The 18,034-nt window shown below is 41.6% G+C and overlaps 1 protein-coding gene across 6 annotated transcripts in view; it reads right to left on the bottom strand.

Moving 5' to 3' along the window:
• Positions 1-18,034, bottom strand: part of mef2d (myocyte enhancer factor 2d) — a 201,434-nt gene that overhangs the window by 19,762 nt on the left and 163,638 nt on the right. For 4 of the 6 annotated variants that reach the window (XM_088327568.1, XM_088327571.1, XM_088327572.1 and 1 more), the window contains exons 7-9: positions 10,860-11,044; positions 10,584-10,613; positions 6,423-6,540 (exon numbers count right to left, since the gene is read on the bottom strand). In XM_088327568.1, coding sequence (XP_088183694.1) covers positions 6,423-6,540; positions 10,584-10,613; positions 10,860-11,044 — 333 coding nt within the window. The remainder of the gene's footprint in view (positions 1-6,422; positions 6,541-10,583; positions 10,614-10,859; positions 11,045-18,034) is intronic. The other 2 variants (XM_088327570.1, XM_088327574.1) reach the window with 1 other exon arrangement.

The following is an 18,034-nucleotide window of genomic DNA, read 5'->3' as shown; positions in this document are numbered from 1 at the left end:
ACCTTAATTTGAAACCGTGTCATTGGTTTGACACAATCTTACTTTAAAATTTCATAATATTAAAGTGTCACTCAGGTTTAAAATCGTAAATTTCAAATCCCGACAATATTTAGAATCCCTAATTTGAAACGCTAATTTAGAACAACGGTGCTTGCTTAAAACCATAAATAGGCATTGAAACCATGCTATCTTCAAACTATAATCTAAGGCAAGGTGTCAAACGGGGCGGCCCGCGGGCCAGATCAGGCCCGCAAAGGGATTGAATCTGGGCCGCGAGACATTACTCAGAAAAGCGCAAGAGAAAAACAAGCTGCAGGATGAAATATGTCAACTTGATGTTGCCAAAGAAAGGTGCCTCGAACAAAGACACTGTACTTGTATTTATTTATTTCTCTCACTCCCTCTCTCTCTCTCTCTCTCTCTTTCTTTTCCACCCCTTTTCTCCCACTCTGTCTGTCGCTTTCACTCTGTGTCTCTCCTTTTCTCTTCCTTTGTTGCTCTTTGTCTCTTTCTCTCTCTGTGTCTTTTAACCTCTTTTGCTCTAACTTCCTTTTCTCTCTTTTCTCTTCATACCCTTTGCGCTTTCTTTTCTCTTTTCTCTCCTTCTGTCTTTCTAATTCTCTTTGGATTTCTTTCTTCCTCTCCCTTTCTTCCCCCCCCTCACAACTTTTTATCTTCTGTTTCTCACGTTCTCTCCCTCTCTCTCTTTTTCTTTCTTTGTCCCACCCTCTCTCCTTTTCCCTCTTTCTCTTATTTCTTTATCTCTCTTTTTCTTTCTCTTTAATCTACTAGTCCGGCCCCCGACAGAATGTTTGTTCTATCGTGTGGCCCCCCGAGTTAAAATAAGTTTGACACCCCTGATCTAAGGTTTTGCACCTTGGATTTGAAACGCCATTCTTTCTCCAAAGCTTCATAAAGGCATGAAGGTATAATCTCAGGTTTTAGTTCCAAAACTTAACCTAACTTTTACTCGAAACATTTAAAAGCACAAACCTAAACTTAAAACACAATTCCAAAACAATAAAGATGGTTTGCAAAATGCAAAACACTGCAAAACACTTCATACTATAATATAAAACCCTAACCCAAGGCCTAAAATCATGTTGTTTGAAATCCTGATGAATTTGAAACCTTGCTCTCAGTTTAGAAACACAAACTTATAAAAAAAAAATCCTAAAAAAAACTCAATACAGATTTAATACCCAAAATTTGAAACCCTGACAAGTAATCAAATCCTTAATTCGATTAATTTTATGCTTGAAATCATAACAATGCTTTGAAACCCTAATAACGTCAAACCGTAACCTGAAGTTTTAAAACTCAATTCTTGCCAAAAAGCCACACAAGGATATAGGAGTGGAATTTCAAACTTTACCTCAGGTTTGAACCCTAAAACTTTTATCTACCCTAACCTCAACTTCAAACCCTCTTGGGACACTGTCCTGTACTGAAAACCCAATTCAATATGAAATGAAATGGTAAACTGAACTCACACTGACCCAGCTGTGACATGCTCATTTGCATCACAATATGCTTAGCTTGAAAGCCATACTTCGGAGCACACCCTTATTTAAAGTTCCCTCATAGACTTGATACCCTAATTTGAAGCCATACCCCTTCAGGCTCAAAAGGCAACACTTGTTTGAAATCCGAAAAAGAGTTTTAACACCAACGAATCCGAAACACCTTTTGAATCCCTAATCTTGCTTGCAACTCCAAAGAAACCCAAATTTGAAACCATGAACCATGATGGAAACCTTAATTTTACTCCGTGAGACAAGCTCAATGTCACAACAGCAACACAACGAAAAATCTTTAATCCATACGCTGATGTGAAGTAGCTCGAAGGCTATTAAAGCAAGCAGGAAGGCTTGCAACGCCAAATAAACCCTAATTTGAAACCGTAAACCAGGTTTAAAACCCTAATTTCACTCCGTAAAAAGAGCTAAAAGTCACAACAACTCATTAAACATTCTGTAAACCAGACACAAATATAAATCAGCTCAGAGGCAAAGCAAGCTAGCAGTAGCACTTAAATTCAAAAGAAACCCTAATTTGAAACCGTAAATCAGGCTCGAAACCCTAATTTCACTCCCTGAAACAAGCTAAAAGTTACAACAGTAACAAAGAGAAAAATCTGTAATACAGAAGTTTATGTAGAGCAGTTCGGAGGCTATCCGAACTAGAAGGAGCACTTGAAATTCAAAAGAAACCCCAATTTGAAACTGTAAACCAGGCTCGAAACCCTAATTTCACTCCCTGAAACAAGATAAAAGTCACAACAGTAACACAGAGAAAAATCTGTAATTCAGAAACTAACGTGAAGCAGCTCGCAGGATATCCGAACTAGAAGGAGCACTTGAATTTCAAAAGAAACCATAATTTGAAACTGTAAACCAGTCTTGAAACCCTAATTTCACTCCCTAAAACAAGGTAAAAGCCACAAAAATAAAACAGAGAAAAATCTGTAATCCAAAAACGTATGTGAAGCAGTTCGGAGGCTATCTAAACTAGAAGGATTGCTCGCAACTAAAAAAAACAACAACACTAATTTCCAATTGTAAATGAGGCTCGAAACCCTAATTTCCTTCCCTGAAACAAGCTAAAAGTCAAAACAGTAACACAGATAAAAATCTGTAATCCAGAAACTAATGTGAAGCAGCTCGGAGGCTATCCGAACTAGATGGATTGCTCACAACAAAAAAAAAACCTAATTTCAAACTGTTTATCGGGCTTAAAACCCTAATTTCACTCCCTGAAACAAGCTAAAAGTCACAACAGTAACACAGAGAAAATGCGTAATCCAGTAACAAACGTGAAGCTCCTCTGAGGCTAACCAAGCTAGCAGGAGCACTTGAAATTCAAAAGAAACCCTAATTGTAAACTGTAAACCAGGCTTGAAACCCTAATTTCACTCCCTGAAACAAGCTAAAAGTCAAAACACTAACACAGAGACAAATCTGTAATCCAGAAAATAATGTGAAGCAGCTCAGAAGCTAACCGAACTAGCAGTAGCACTTGCAACTCCAAAGACAGCCTAATTTGAAACCGTAAACCAGGTTTGAAACCCTAATTTCACTCGGTGAGGACCCTAACGGAGCTAGCAGAAGCGCGGGAATCCCATCCTATGGGGGATTTGTATGTTGCACTCGGATTGACTCGACGTGACGTTCGCGCTACCTAGCGCCGCTGGAGGCAGACGGCTTCCCACGAACCTGGGGATGTGGGTCAGGCGCTAACTGGAGCAAAAGCCCTACTTTCTTCTTTGAAAATCGCGGCTTTCATGTCAAAAGTTCGGCGCCAATTAAACGTGCGCTCCGAGCTTTTGATCATCGCTGCATCTACATTGTAAATAAGATACATTGAAATGCCAAGAAATACATTAGGAAAGCTTGCCGCTTTAATGGGCCCGCTAGTTCATATGAATGCTTTTATTTTGAAGGCCATACTTCAAGGTGCATAGTCAAACATGATAAAGGGATATCATAAAAGTGAGTACAGTGTTTTCCGGACTATCAGGCGTATTTAAAAACCCTGAATTGGCCAGAAAATTTGAAGTCCAAATCTCTGTCTCTCTCTTTCTCTCTCTCTCTCTCTCTCCATCTCTCTCTCTCTATCTTTCTATCTCTCTCTCTCTCTTTCTATCTCTCTTCTATCTCTCTCTCTCTCTCTCACTTTCTTTCTCTCTCTTCTCTCTCCCTCTGTCTCTTTCTATCTTTCCATCTCTCTCGCTTTCTTTCTCTCCATCTCTTTCTCTCTCTCTCTCTTTCTATCTCTCTTCTATTTATCTTCTATCTTTCTTCTCTCTCTATCTATCTCTCTTTCTATCTCTCTATCTCTCTCTCTCTCGCTTTCTTTCTCTCTCTCTCTCTTCTCTCTCTCTCACTTTCTTTCTCTCTCTTCTCTCTCTCTCTCCATCTCTCTCTCTCTATCTTTCTATCTCTCTCTCTCTTTCTATCTCTCTTCTATCTCTCTCTCTCTCTCTTCTCTCTCTCTCACTTTCTTTCTCTCTCTTCTCTCTCTCTCTCTCCCTCTCTCTCTTTCTATCTTTCCATCTCTCTCGCTTTCTTTCTCTCCATCTCTTTCTCTCTCTCTCTCTCTTTCTATCTCTCTTCTATTTATCTTCTATCTTTCTCCTCTCTCTATCTCTCTCTCTTTCTATCTCTCTATCTCTCTCTCTTTCTATCTCTCTCTCTCTTCTCTCTCACTTTCTTTCTCTCTCTCTTCTCTCTCACTTTCTTTCTCTCTCTTCTCTCTCTCTCTCTCTTCCTCTCTCTCTTTCTATCTTTCCATCTCTCTTGCTTTCTTTCTCTCCATATCTTTCTCTCTCTCTCTCTCTTTCTATCTCTCTCGCTTTCTTTCTCTCCATCCCTCTCGCTTTATTTCTCTCTCTCTCTCTCTCTCTTTCTTTCTCTCTCTTTCTCGCTATCTTTCTATCTCTCTTCTATCTTTCTCTCTCTCTCTATCGTTCTCTCTCTCTCTTCTATAGTTCTCTCTATCTTTCTATCCCTCTTCTATCTCTCTCTCTCTCTCTCTCTCTCTATCTTTCTATCTCTCTCTCTCTTTCTATCTCTCTTCTATCTCTCTCTCTCACTTTTTTTCTCTCTCTTCTCTCCCTCTCTCTCTTTCTATCTTTCCATCTCTCTCGCTTTCTTTCTCTCCATCTCTTTCTCTCTCTCTCTCTCTTTCTATCTCTCTTCTATTTATCTTCTATCTTTCTCCTCTCTCTATCTCTCTCTCTTTCTATCTCTTTATCTCTCTCTCTCGCTTTCTTTCTCTCTCTCTCTCTCTTCTCTCTCTCTCACTTTCTTTCTCTCTCTTCTCTCTCTCTCTCTCCCTCTCTCTCTTTCTATCTTTTCATCTCTTTTGCTTTCTTTCTCTCCATATCTTTCTCTCTCTCTCTCTCTTTCTATCTCTCTCGCTTTCTTTCTCTCCATCTCTCTCGCTTTATTTCTCTCTCTCTCTCTCTCTCTTTCTTGCTATCTTTCTATCTCTCTTCTATCTTTCTCTCTCTCTCTATCGTTCTCTCTCTCTCTTCTATATTTCTCTCTATCTTTCTATCCCTCTTCTATCTCTCTCTCTCTATCTCTATCTTTCTATCTCTCTTCTATCTCTCTCTCTTCGATCTCTCTCCTATCTCTCTCTCGCTTTCTTTCTCTCTCTCTCTCTCTCTCTTCTATCTTTCTATCTCTCTTCTATCTTTATATATATATATATATATATATATATATATATATATATATATATATATATATATATATATATATATATATATATATATATATAAACTTAACGTTTGAGACACTGAAACGCAATAAAATAATATAAAGACACCAGAGACAAAATTGTACACCTCCACAAGGCTGGAAAGAGATACGGAGCAATTCCCAAGAGGCTTGGTGAAAAAAGGTCTACTGTTGGAGCAATCATTAGAAAATGGAAGAAGCCAAATATGACAGTCAATCTCAATCGGAGTGGAACCCCATTTAAGATATCACCTCGTGGGGTCTCAACGATGCTAAGAAAGGTCATGAGCCCGGGACTACACGGCAGGAGTTGGTCAATGACCAGAAAAGAGCTGGGACCACCGTTTCTAGGTTATTATAGGTAATACACTAAGACGTCATGGTTTGAACCAGCACATGTCAAAGCCCGTCTTACGTTTGCATATGACCATTTGAATGATACAGAGGAGTCATGGGAGAAAATTTTGTGGTCAGATGAGACCAAAATACGACTTTTAGGTCATAATTCCACTAAGCGTGTTTGGAGGAAGAAGAATGAAGAGTAACATCCGAAGAACACTTTCCCTACCGTGAAGCGTGGGGGTGGTAGCATCATGCTTTGGGGGTGTTTTTTGGACATGGGACAGGATGAGTGCACTGCATTAAAGAGAGGATGACAGGGGTCATGTATTGTGAGATTTTGGGGAACAACCTCCTTCCCTCAGTCAGAGCATTGAAGATGGGTTGTGACCCGGTCTTCCAACATGACAACGACCTGAAGCACACAGCCAGGAAAACCAAGGAATGGCTGCGTAAGAAGCATATCAAGGCTCTAGCATGGCGCAGCCAGTCTCCAGACCTAAACCTAATCGAAAATCTTTGAAAGGAGCTCAAACTCCGTGTTTCTCAGCGACAACCCAGAAACCTAACTGATCGAGAGAAGATCTGTATGGAGGAGTGGGCCAAAATCCTTCCTGCTGTGTGTGCAAACCTGGTGAAAAACTACAGGAAACGTTTGACCTCTGAAAAAGCAAACAATTTCAATGTCAACCTGGATAACACTCCATTTTGGGGAGCCATAGATCTCTGTTGGGACCCATAGATTTTTGAGCATGCCAGTCCCCGGGACCCATCACTTTTTACAGCTCAAATGAACACAAAATAGTGCCTGAAATATGTGATCCTCGGCGAGTTTACCATTGTTGTAGGCCGTCTGCATGGCAGAGAAGGGCGCCAGGAGGCTTGGCGTCGCCACGGAAACAACCGGTGTGGTGAGTGGCTGCGGTACCTGGGAGCCGCCTAGTCGCTGAGCATTCTGGGAAAACAGAGCACAAACCCAATGCGCTTAAGTAATGGATAAATGCTAGCGGCTAACTTCGGCAAATGCTGTGCAGTGCATGCAAGCTCCGCCCCTTAACGACTGTAAAAAATGGACATTATACATGTATATGATGTCAATACCGTAGATTCCGGACTATAGAGCGCACCTGATTATAAGCCGCACCCACCACATTTTAAGAGGAAAACCGATGTTGTACACTCACACACAAGCCGCACCTGTATATAAGCCGCATGCGCCCACATTTAAACATGTAACACAAACACAAAATTAACCCAAACCCGACTTCGAGTCCCACCATTGAAACTAAATGTCCTTCATTAAAGTCCACAGTCCAAAAATCACAGCCGGCAAAATGTACGGAAAATGATACCGTACTTAAGGTTTGATGCAGACCTGCAGAGTCCGGGTCCCGTTGAAAGTAATCCAAGGAAAAAAGTGTATCATTCCAAAGGTAGGGTGGGAAAAATATATCAGATGAACACATCTACTCACGCAACTCCTTTTTCTTTAACCAACTTTTTACCCCCTCTTCTCTCCTTGTCTGTCCCTCACCTTTAGCTGTCCCCACTTAAACTCGGCACCCCGCGTTTGTTCCGCCCCTCCTTTTTTATTCACCCATGCAAAACATATCAGAACAAGTGTCTAAAATAAATACAACTAAATACATTACAAAATATATACAGTTGCAAATACATATTATACATGGGTTACACATATTTACAAAGAAAGACGGTAAACCGAGAAGTTGGTTAAAGAAAAAGGAGTTGAGTGAGTAAATGTGTTCATCTGATATATTTTTCCCACCCTTACCTTTGAAAATATACACTTTTTCCCTTGGATTACTTTCAACGGGACCCGGACTCTGCAGGTCTGCATCAAACCTTAAGTACCGGTATCATTTTCTGTTCATTTTGCCGGCTGTGATTTTTGAACTGTGGACTTTAATGTCGGACATTTAGTTTCAATCGCGGGACTTGAAGTCGGGTTTGGGTTAATTTTGTGTTTGTGTTACATTCTTAAATGTGGGCGCATGCGGCTTATATACAGGTGCGGCTTGTGTATGTACAAAATCAGGTTTCCTCTAAAAATATGGTGGGTGCGGCTTATAATCAGGTGCGCTCTATAGTCCGGAATTTACGGTACTCATATCAAAACCGTGGGATTTAAAATCCCGCAGCCGACTTGCATTTTTAGCACATCAGGTTACCAAGGCGACCAAGGGTTTCGGTCGGTTACCGTGGTGAAACATGCGAGGCATGCCATGCTTGTTGGTAAACATACAGTTTGTCGACACTTTATAAGATAAGGCGGCAAAATTGTCCTGTATTGTTCACTTAAATCTCTGTCCTGTGCCTTGCTATAAAATGTAATTATTGCGTTGTCCTTTTGGCCCCTTCTTTTTCGCATCAGCTTGTCCGGTCCCGTCAAATGATTTGTCACTTTTTAGAGGTGTAGCACGCTTTCATGTCCTGTTCTGGTTGATAGTAATTTCAGGTTTTGTTCGCATTGAGTACTTAATGTCCTGTCCTCTTGGTTCATCACAGGTATTGTCCAAATTTGTCCTGCCTGATGGGACATAACCTAATTCATGAATTACCTACCAGAATCATAGCTTCTGTCCTGTACTTTGTTGTTGCAACTCGGGATTTAGAAATGTTTTGCCCAATTTGTTGTTTCCTGTTGCCTGGCTTTCTGGAACTGTCCTGTTCTACTGTCCTATTTACTAAAAACCCTTTCTGACACTGTTACACTGACCGGAATTACTTGTATTGTCTCGTCGACTACTCGTCTTCATTGGGTGTATTTCTCTGAACTGGTGTTTATGTCCTGTCCTGTGCTGATAAAGGTATTACTCCCTTCCTCCCTAACAAGGTATCGCTGTATCTGTTCTTTCCCTAGTACTAATTGATGCATCCACTTTTCACAGGGTTTCACTATTTATGTCCTAAGCAATTTGTTACTACCCTACGCACCCTGTTTCAACTTGGCTTACTACCCTTTTTCGCACCAGCTAATTACTACAGTCCTGTTCCCAGAATAATGTTGCGCTTTCTTAAAGGTGAAACACTCTTTTTTTCTTGCTTTACCTTTCCTGTTCTGTTTGATATTAGTTTCAGGTCCGGACCGATTAAACGTAATTTCCTTGGCGAGAATACTACTTGCATCATAGCTTCTGTCCTTTTTGCATGCAACTCCGGATTTTGAATTGTCTATCTCGCTTGTATAGTCCTGTTCTGCTTTTTAAATTGCTGCCTGGTTACAGCAACTGTCCTTTCCTAGTGTTCAATTCAAAACTCACCGTATCCTTTCCTGTCCTGTCCAATCTGTTACATATTCTACCCCCTTTTTCACACCAGTTTATTCTATTGTCCTGTCTTTCTTGCTTTACCTATCCTGTTCAGTTTGATGTTCGAAATAGGTCTTGTTCGCATTGCCTACCTCATGTTTTGTCCTCTAGCATTTACAACATTTTGTCGATCAAAGGGTACTATCCACATTTGTCCTACCTGATGTGACATCACTTCCTCAGAGTGTATACTATCTAGATCCTGGTTTCTGTCCTGTCTGATTTTCTTGCGAAGAAATGTCTGTCTTGCTTCCATAGTCCTGTTATGCCTATTTAATGTACTGCTACTTGCTGGCTGGCTTTCTGCAGCCGTCCTGTTCTACTGCCCAATAACTATTCACCATGTCCCTTTCTGACATTGTTGCACCGATCTAAATTACTGGTATTGTGTCATCCTGTCCTGTCCTGAATTGAACTGTAATTTTTTGTCATTGATAACAGCTTTGTGGAACATTGTATGCGACGAGATCGGACAAGATACTACAGGATAACTCTTCGTTGGGCATAATACTTTTGGCAAATGCTTCTGTCCTGTCCTATTCTGTTTAATTTATTACTTTCTCCCAAACAGGGTGGCATTGTATGTTTCTCGTAGTGTTTTCCTAAATACAAACTGTTGCATCCTTTTTATTTTACAAAGATTCATTATATCTGTCCTGTTCTGGTTTTTGATAGTCACATCGCTTGGATTGAGGGAAGGGGTAGTCTGATCAAATGCATCTGTCCTGTTCTCTTGGCTGCCGTCGACATTTCCTAATAAAAAATTGTCACAATCTTATACTTTTATAGTCCTGTCTTTCTTTGCATGCACCCGCCAAGTAGACATGAAACACACGTGCACTTTCTACAGCACACAGGATCGCAGTTAGCATTAGCTTAGCATTTTGTCAAAAACTGTTGGGGATAAATGTGGCGATGAGGTGTCGCTCAAACCAGGGGTGTCAAACATGTGACCCGCGGGCCAGATCAGGCCCGCTAAGGGATGCAATGCGGCCCACGGGACAATGCTCGGAGAAGCGGAAGAGAAAAATGAGCTGCAGGTTGAAAAATATGCACTTGCCAAAGGCGGGTGCCTCTCACAAATGCTGTACTTGTATTTCTTTCTTTTTTATCTCTCTCACTCTCACTCACTGTTCCACCCTTTTCCTCTCACTCGCTATCTACCTCTCTTTCAGTGTTTTTTCCTTTTCTCCCTCTTTCTCCATTGCTTTCCTCTTCTCTCTTTCTCCCCTTCTCTCTTTCTTTCCTTCTCTTTTCTCTCCTTCCCTCTTTCTCTTGTTCTATTTGTCTTTCTCTCTTTTTCTTTCTCCCTCTCTCATTATTTCTCTTCTTATCTATTTTGTTTCTCATGCTCTCTCTCCCTTTCTCCTTTTTCTCTCTTTCTTTGTCCCTTTCTCTCTTTCTTTGTCCCACCCTCTACTTTTCTCTCCTTCTCTTTCTCTCATTTCTTTGTCTCTTTTTTCTTTCACTCTAATCTACTAGTCCGGCCCCCGACAGAATGTTTGTTCTGTTGTGTGGCCCCCGAGTTAAAATGAGTCTGACACCCCTGGCTTAAACAATTTAAAGGACGAATCGGGTTGTGCCCAACACGTGCACGTTCATGCACGATGCATTCACGACAATCGGACATCACACGAGCGTGCCAGACTTTGTGAAAACTTCAATTCACCTCACTGACCAGCTCCAGTTCTTCCTCTGTCTGCACGGCGGGAGGAAAATAAACAAGGTGACGACTCTCGTCTCATGGTACGATGAATATAAATATTACAGTTATTGAGATGAAAAATGCCCGAAAAAATTTGCTGGTACAGTGGGCAAAACATTCATAATTAAAATCGAACTACATGACTAACACCATAATATAGTGTGGCCATTTAAATGTCATGGTATTATCAATTCATACCAGCTCGAAATGCAGAAGGCAGTATTTTATTTTCTGTCTCACCAGCTGCATGAGGCTTTTGCCCCCTTGCGAAGTGATGACCCTGAGGTCCGACTTGCGAGAGCCGACCATCTGAGGGCTGGCGGGAGGCGGAGACTTGGTCTGAACCACTTTGACCAGGCTGCCGTTGTTGCCGTTGGAGACGGACAGCAGGCCCGGTGAGGCTCGGGCGCTAATGTAGCCGTTAGCTAGAGGATAAAAAGAGAGTAGTTTCAAAATAACGATCGGAAATCAAAGGTTATGAATAGTCGTTTTGCAATCCGGCTCAAAGGACCAAATGAGTTTTTAGTTTAGTCGACATTCAAAAGAAGGAGAACATTGGGACCAAATGGTCGCAGGTTCTAGTTCGATTCCCGGCTCCTCTGTGTTATATGTCGAAGTGTCCCTGGGCAAGACACTGAATCCCTAATGCCCCCAATGAGCAGGTAGGCGCCTTGCATGGCTGACTCCCTATTGGTGTGTGAGTGTGTGTGTGTGAATGGGTAAGTGTGAAGCACAATGTAAATCACTTTGGGAGGTCTTCATTGACTTGAAAAGCGCTATATAAATACAAACCATTTACCATTTCAATGGATTTTGAACCTGAAGGAGGACAGGGAGAGAAGCCTTCAGTTAAGAAATTCCGACCTGCTCTAAAAGCCCTATTTTTTCAATTAAATCTCTTAGATTACAAAAGCAGATCCACCCTAAAAGGGCCTGAAAATGAAGGAAGATTAACAATAGTAACAATGATTTAATTCTGCTGTGGGGAAACTACGGCTGCGGGGCCTCATAGGGCCTGGCAGGCTTTGGATCCGGCCCGTCAAACTAAAAGTTTAAAAACGTATTATTGATGAAATGTGTGGTTTTGTCCCCTGTCTTCCTTTGTAATAATGTAAATTAGAGGGAAGATCTGGCCTATAAAAATCGAGCTCCATTAAAGCCTGCACAGATTATCTTGATTTGAGGGACCAAGCCCAAAGCACACCCGAATTTTATTTGTAGAATAGAATAGAATAGAATAGAATATACCTTTATTGTCAGTGTTACAACATGGGATACATTGTAAACGAAATTGGATGTGGCACTCCAGGTCCGCATTTTACAGTGAGGATATAAGGAAAACAAAGAGATAAAGGAACAACGATGTTTGTACTGTCCTTGTTGTATAGGCTTTGTTTTCCTCCGGAGGGGGGTGTACAAGGGGGTGAGGGACAGACAGAGATGGGCGGATCCAACTAGATGTTTTGTCTTACTGTACACACGATCGAGTGTTTTTTCCCTAATTGCGCAGTCCACGTATTAAATGGATTTGGGAAGTACAGTCCATAAACATGCCCGATTAAAGTCGCCGGCGACGATGAAAGCTCCGTTAGGGTGTGCAAGCTGCTGTTTATTGATAGCAGCGGGCAGGAGATTTAGCGCTATGCTAACGTTAGCATACGGTAGAGTTGTAGGGACTCGAGAAGAGGAAGGAAGATTTTGAAGGACTCTCTGTGGATGGGCGCACACGGCGATGAGCGTCCATGCTCGAAAGCCGGGTAACAGAAGGGAGTAAAAAAACAGGTGGGAGTCAGGGTTGAAAAAGGCTTGCCTAGAGTAAAATGAGGTTCGCAGACGGACTGACAAAAGGGGACAGATAGGAGTGGGTTTAAATAGGGACAGAGAGCCAATCAGAGTCCGAGGCAGTTGGCGCCAAAGGAGCGGGCACAGGTGATTCACACCGGTATTCATGACAAGAGCACCCTCTTGAGGTTTAATATGTGAAGTGATATACAGTAACGGTAATACAAATTTAAAACGCAATTATATTGCAGCACAGTTCCAGTGTTCATTTGAGCTGTAAAAAGTGATGTGTCCCAGGGACTCGCATGCTCAAAAATCTATGGGTCCCAACAGAGATCTATGGCTCCCCAAAATTTAGTGTTATCGTGACAAATATTTAATAAAAATCTATATATTCATTCAGTTTTAATCATCAAATTATGAATTCATTTTCTGCTTTAAATTATTGTTGGTAATATACCGATTAAAGGGATAACCACAAACCTGTCTTTTTTTCATTTTCTCCTTTTATACTTCCTTTTTTTCTTAACTTCTTTATACAACATCATAATTCGTAATATAAGGCATCAAAGCAAGTGAGCCGTTGGAGAGCCGGCTCTCTTGAATGAGTTGAGCCGAAAAAGCCGGGTCTCTAAAAAGAGACGGACTTTTCACTACACAACTCGAGATCGGCGTGCAGACGAAATCTAGAACCGCGAGACTAAAACAACAATGGCGGATCTGCCTGACGAAAAGTTTGGAGTGCGTTAAATTTTTGTTTAAAAAAAAAAAAAAATGTAATCGGGTAAAAATGACAATTTTGCGTCAAAAAAGTTGTGTCCCGGGGATGCACGTTGATTTGAGACGATGCGTCCCCAGCAAAAATGATGCGTCTAGGACGCAGGGACGCGGGCAAACCAGAACACTGCAGTTCTGAGGTCATGAGTTCGAACTTCCTGTGTGGAGTTTGCATGTTCTCCTTGTGCTTGCGTGGGTTTCCTCCGGGCACTCCGGTTTCCTCTCACATTCCAAAAACATGCATGTCAGGTGAATTGGCCGATCTGATCTGAGCGAGTGAATTGTCTGTCTCTGTGTGCCCTGTGATTGGCTGGCAACCAGTTCAGGGTGTCCTCTGCCCGCTGCCCGAAGATAGCTAGGATGGGCTCCAGCACCCCCGCGACCCTACTGAGGATAAGCGGTGCAGATAATGGATGGATGGATGGGCCCACCCTGGACTGTCCACCTGTAGACTCTGCATGTCTGCATCAAACCTTAAGTACCGGTATCATTTTCCGTCTCCCATAATTCCATGAAAAACACAGCACAGGCCTGTATTATTATCATTAGCGTTAGTGTTTACGTGTGGAGTCCACTGGGTGGCACTGTGGTGACTCCGGCCGGGGGAATTCTGGGAATGGCGACTGACGTCAATGTGGATGTTCCCGAAGAGCTGAGCGCACGACAGCTGAGAATCAAACAAAAACACACAAACTAACACACGCGTCCCCAACGCCCGGGAAAGAAACGGGATACTGCAAGGGGCGAACGAAGGGGGGCCAAGGGGTTCCAGGAGAAGCATTAGTAGACCACAAGAAGCTTCCGGACGCATGGCGTCACCTGAGCTGGGACTTCACTGGATAAGGTTTTGAATTTCCGTGCCTGAAGGCCACACTCATGAAAAATCAATTTCTTTATATCATTTTTTCCTATTCTATTAATAAAATTCGTCGTTTGGCATTCAAGCAATAAAGTATAGTTTGGAGGTCGTCCTTTAGTCCTTACAGGTCACTGAAATATGTGTCGGGATCAAAAACGGGTCGTAGCCGGAGACAGACGGGAGCAAAAACGGGACAGGTGGGAGTCAGGGTCGAAAAAGGCTTGCCTAGTATACACTGAGATTCGCAGACGGACTGACAAAAGGGGACTGACAGGACAGGGTTCAAATAGTAACAGGGAGCCAATCAGAACCCACGGTGGTTGGCACCAAATGAGCTGGCACAGCTGAGTCAAATCAGTAATCATGACAAGAATTGATCATGTAGAAAAAAGACTGAACATCTGATGTGATCATGGGCCTCTTGGTTGCTTCTGTGAATAGTTTTCTCTTTGTTTGGGCCGAAAGTTTAGATGTACGGCTTGGAGTGAATAGGTTTGAATTGGGTAAGATGGGAAGCTGTGTCGTTGCTGTAAAGGACTTTTTGGACATTTTTTACACGTTACTTATGTTTTTCGTTTTGATGTTCACTGTTTTGTGTATTGTTACCCAATGCTAAATCTGGGCATCCTAGAAAGGTGAGGAGTCATGCCACATATTATTGGAAAGCTTAAACTCTTGGGATTCAAGATAGGATTTCATCATCATTTTGATTGTTGTGGAAAATAGACTTGCATTTGTAGTGTTCGTTAGGCGCAGGAAGCAAGTCGCTCTCGTACTCGAATTGTGATCCGAACGCGGAAGTGGATCTTCCGTAGCGAGCGATGGCGGTGTCAGGGACGGAATAACAGGTCGATAGCCGGGACAGGAGAGCAAAAACGTGGTCGGGGTCAGAAACGGGTCATAAGCCAAGACGGGTCTAGAGGTTAGGATGTGATGCTCTAACAGCCACGACTCGCGCTCGATTTCCATCGCATCCAATAATTTTGTGGTCAGCGATATTTTTTGACTGATTGTACAAAAACGCTAGTAAAACCTTGTGTTTATTAATGCACAACCGAACTTTGAGCTCTATTTTATAGTCTATAGCATATGAATAACCTACATTTTATGTTGACAATATCTGTGTATTATTTGCCCTCATGTAGGTTTTAGATCAGAGGATGGTGTCATAATAGTCTGTAGTTTGCAATAATCTGTGGTCTGTGTAGCCCTTTGAGACTCTTTGTGATTAAGGGCGTCACAAATAAACATGACTTGACTTGAATTGAGGTTTTTGAGTTTTTCCTTGCCCTCATGTAGGTTTTAGATCAGGGGATGGTGTCATAATAGTCTGTGGTTTGCAATAATCTGTGCAGCCCTTTGAGACTCTTTGTGATTAAGGGCGTCACAAATAAACATAACTTGACCTGACTTAAGGTTTTTGAGTTTTTCCTTGCCCTCATGTAGGTTTTAGATCAGGGGATAGTGTCATAATAGTCAGTAGTTTGCTATAATCTGTCGTCTGTGCAGCCCTTTGAGACTCTTTGTGATTAAGGGCGTCACAAATATACATGACTTGACTTGACTTAAGGTTTTTGAGTTTTTCCTTGTCCTCATGTAGGTTTTAAATCAGGGAATGGTGTCTTAATAGTCTGTAGTTTGCAATAATCTGTCTGTGCAGCCTTTTGAGACTCTTTGTGATTAAGGGCGTCACAAATAAACATGACTTGACTTGACTATTTTAGGTGAGAAGAATATGTGCGATATGCACAAATAAATAGGTTCGATTTGATTACATTTTTCATCGACACATTTGGTTCAAGAAAGCAAACTGTCCACAAAAACGATAACGAACTAAAGAAAAACTGGGAGTTATCTGTGAACTGGCACTGTATGTGCCGTTAATGGACTTTAAGGGGGAAGCTCTGGCTAGCGTCAAAGTCACCTCCGAGGAGCGCTCGCTGCCAAGATGGGCGACTGGGGCGGGGCCCTTTGAGACGAGGGCCGACAGCTGAGCGGGGCCCCAAGGGCGAGCGGCTTTAGTATCGGGAACACAAGACGGGTGTCGCCTGTTTGGCGCAGTTGTCCGGCAGACATTTGCTCTCAGCTGCTCGGCGCGATAAAGATTTAATGGGTGCGTCAGTGCGGTGGTGCTTTGAGATCTGAATGGAATTTCGGTCTGTGATCTTGCTCAGAACTCAAGACACATCTCAAATTCCGTTTCTCTTTTGTATCCTGTTTTTACGAGGAAAAAGATCACTGCGGTGCTTTACAACAAAACATATGGTAACAGCAACTGTAATAACAGAATAGAATCGGTAAGTTCTTGTTTAAATTGACCTCTAGGTGGCAGTGTTTACAGACTGTGATCATGGAAGAACCATCATCTTCACAACAAAGTGACTCAGTGAGAGGCAATAATACAGGAGTCACCAACAATCATGTTGATATGCAATACAAAAATAACTATTTATCATGTTATTACTACGATGTTACTATGTTATTATTATGTTATCAGAAGTAAGGTTAAAATAGGCTCACTCAACCATTAAAACATCTATGAGGGCAAATAAATGATAAATTATAGGCCAATTTTAAAATGATTTCTGGAAGAATTGTCAGGACCAGAACGGAAACAGGACCCGATGTGGCAATATGACAAAAAGTTCTACGGACAGATTGAGGAAATAATTTCTTCTTCATGCCATGAGGCTCTTTAACTCCACCCGGGGGAGTAAAAGCCCACATTAAACCCCACCCCCACGTTTGCATATTACCTTATTTTTACAACAGTGTGTATTTTCCGTAGCACTATTTAAATACTCTACATCAACACATTATATTGTTTTTTTTTACATTCTATATCCTTTATTTTATGATTTTATTTTTCAACACACGGATACTGTTGGAAGTGTGAATTTCCATACGGGGATAAACAACGAATCCATCTATATATCTATCTATCGAGACATCTATCTATTGAGACATCTATCAATCTATCTATCTATCTATCTCAACATCATTCTATTGATCTAGACATCTAGCTATCTATCTAGCTAGACATCTATCTAGACAGCTATCTATCTATCTATCTAGACAGCTAGCTATCTATCTATCTATCTATCTATTTATCTATCTATCTAGACAGCTATCTATCTATCTATCTATTCTAGACATATATCTATCTAGACATCTATTCATCTAGACGTATATCCATCTATCGATCTATCTATCTATCTATCGATTTACCTATCTAGACATCTATCTATCTAGACGTATCTCAACATCTATCTATCTATCTATCTAGATATCTATCTATCTATCGATCTATCTAGACATCTATCGATCTATGAAATGAAATGATCTGCATTTATATAGCGCTTTTCAAGTTAATGACTTCCCAAAGCGCTTTACATTGTGCTTCACATTTCCCAATAGCGGCTGTGATCTGTGCAGCCATGTAAGGCGCTAACCTGCTTATTGGGGGTATTGGGGGGTTCAGTGTCTTACCCAAGGACACTTCGACATGTAACACGGACAAGCCGAGATTCGAACTGGGATCCCTTAATCCTAAAACGATCGCTCTACCTCCTGAGCTACTGCCGCCCCAGACATCTATCTATCTATACCAGGGGTCGGGAACCTATGGCTCACGAGCCATATATGGCTCTTTCTATGAGTATCTGTGGCTCAGAGACAAATTTGATTGCATGGAAAATTTCTCCATCTTGTTCAAAATTTGAAACGTCTATCCAATTCAGGTCCACGTAAGGCCAAACCAAAGCTAGTTAACACAAGATTTCTTCGCAGTATGTATAGGGCACGTTTTCACTACAATTTACAGTCAAGGTGTCACACAAAAAAAGGGGGGAAAAAAAACTCGTTTTGGCTGTACAACGCTAAAGAATCCTTTATATAAAAGTTCACTATATAATCTGTGTTCAGTGTTCAGATACCTTATGATGAATCCACAGAACTGTAAATACGCCAAAACACCGGAAGAGAACTTAGTCATTTA

The sequence above is a fragment of the Urocampus carinirostris genome, chromosome 2 (assembly GCF_059441175.1).
Source record: "Urocampus carinirostris isolate Australia breed hairy pipefish chromosome 2, RoL_Ucar_1.0, whole genome shotgun sequence".
In the NCBI taxonomy this organism is placed as follows: domain Eukaryota; kingdom Metazoa; phylum Chordata; class Actinopteri; order Syngnathiformes; family Syngnathidae; genus Urocampus; species Urocampus carinirostris.
The sequence above is the reverse complement of the archived record's forward strand: the minus strand, read 5'-3'. Positions and strand labels throughout refer to the sequence as shown.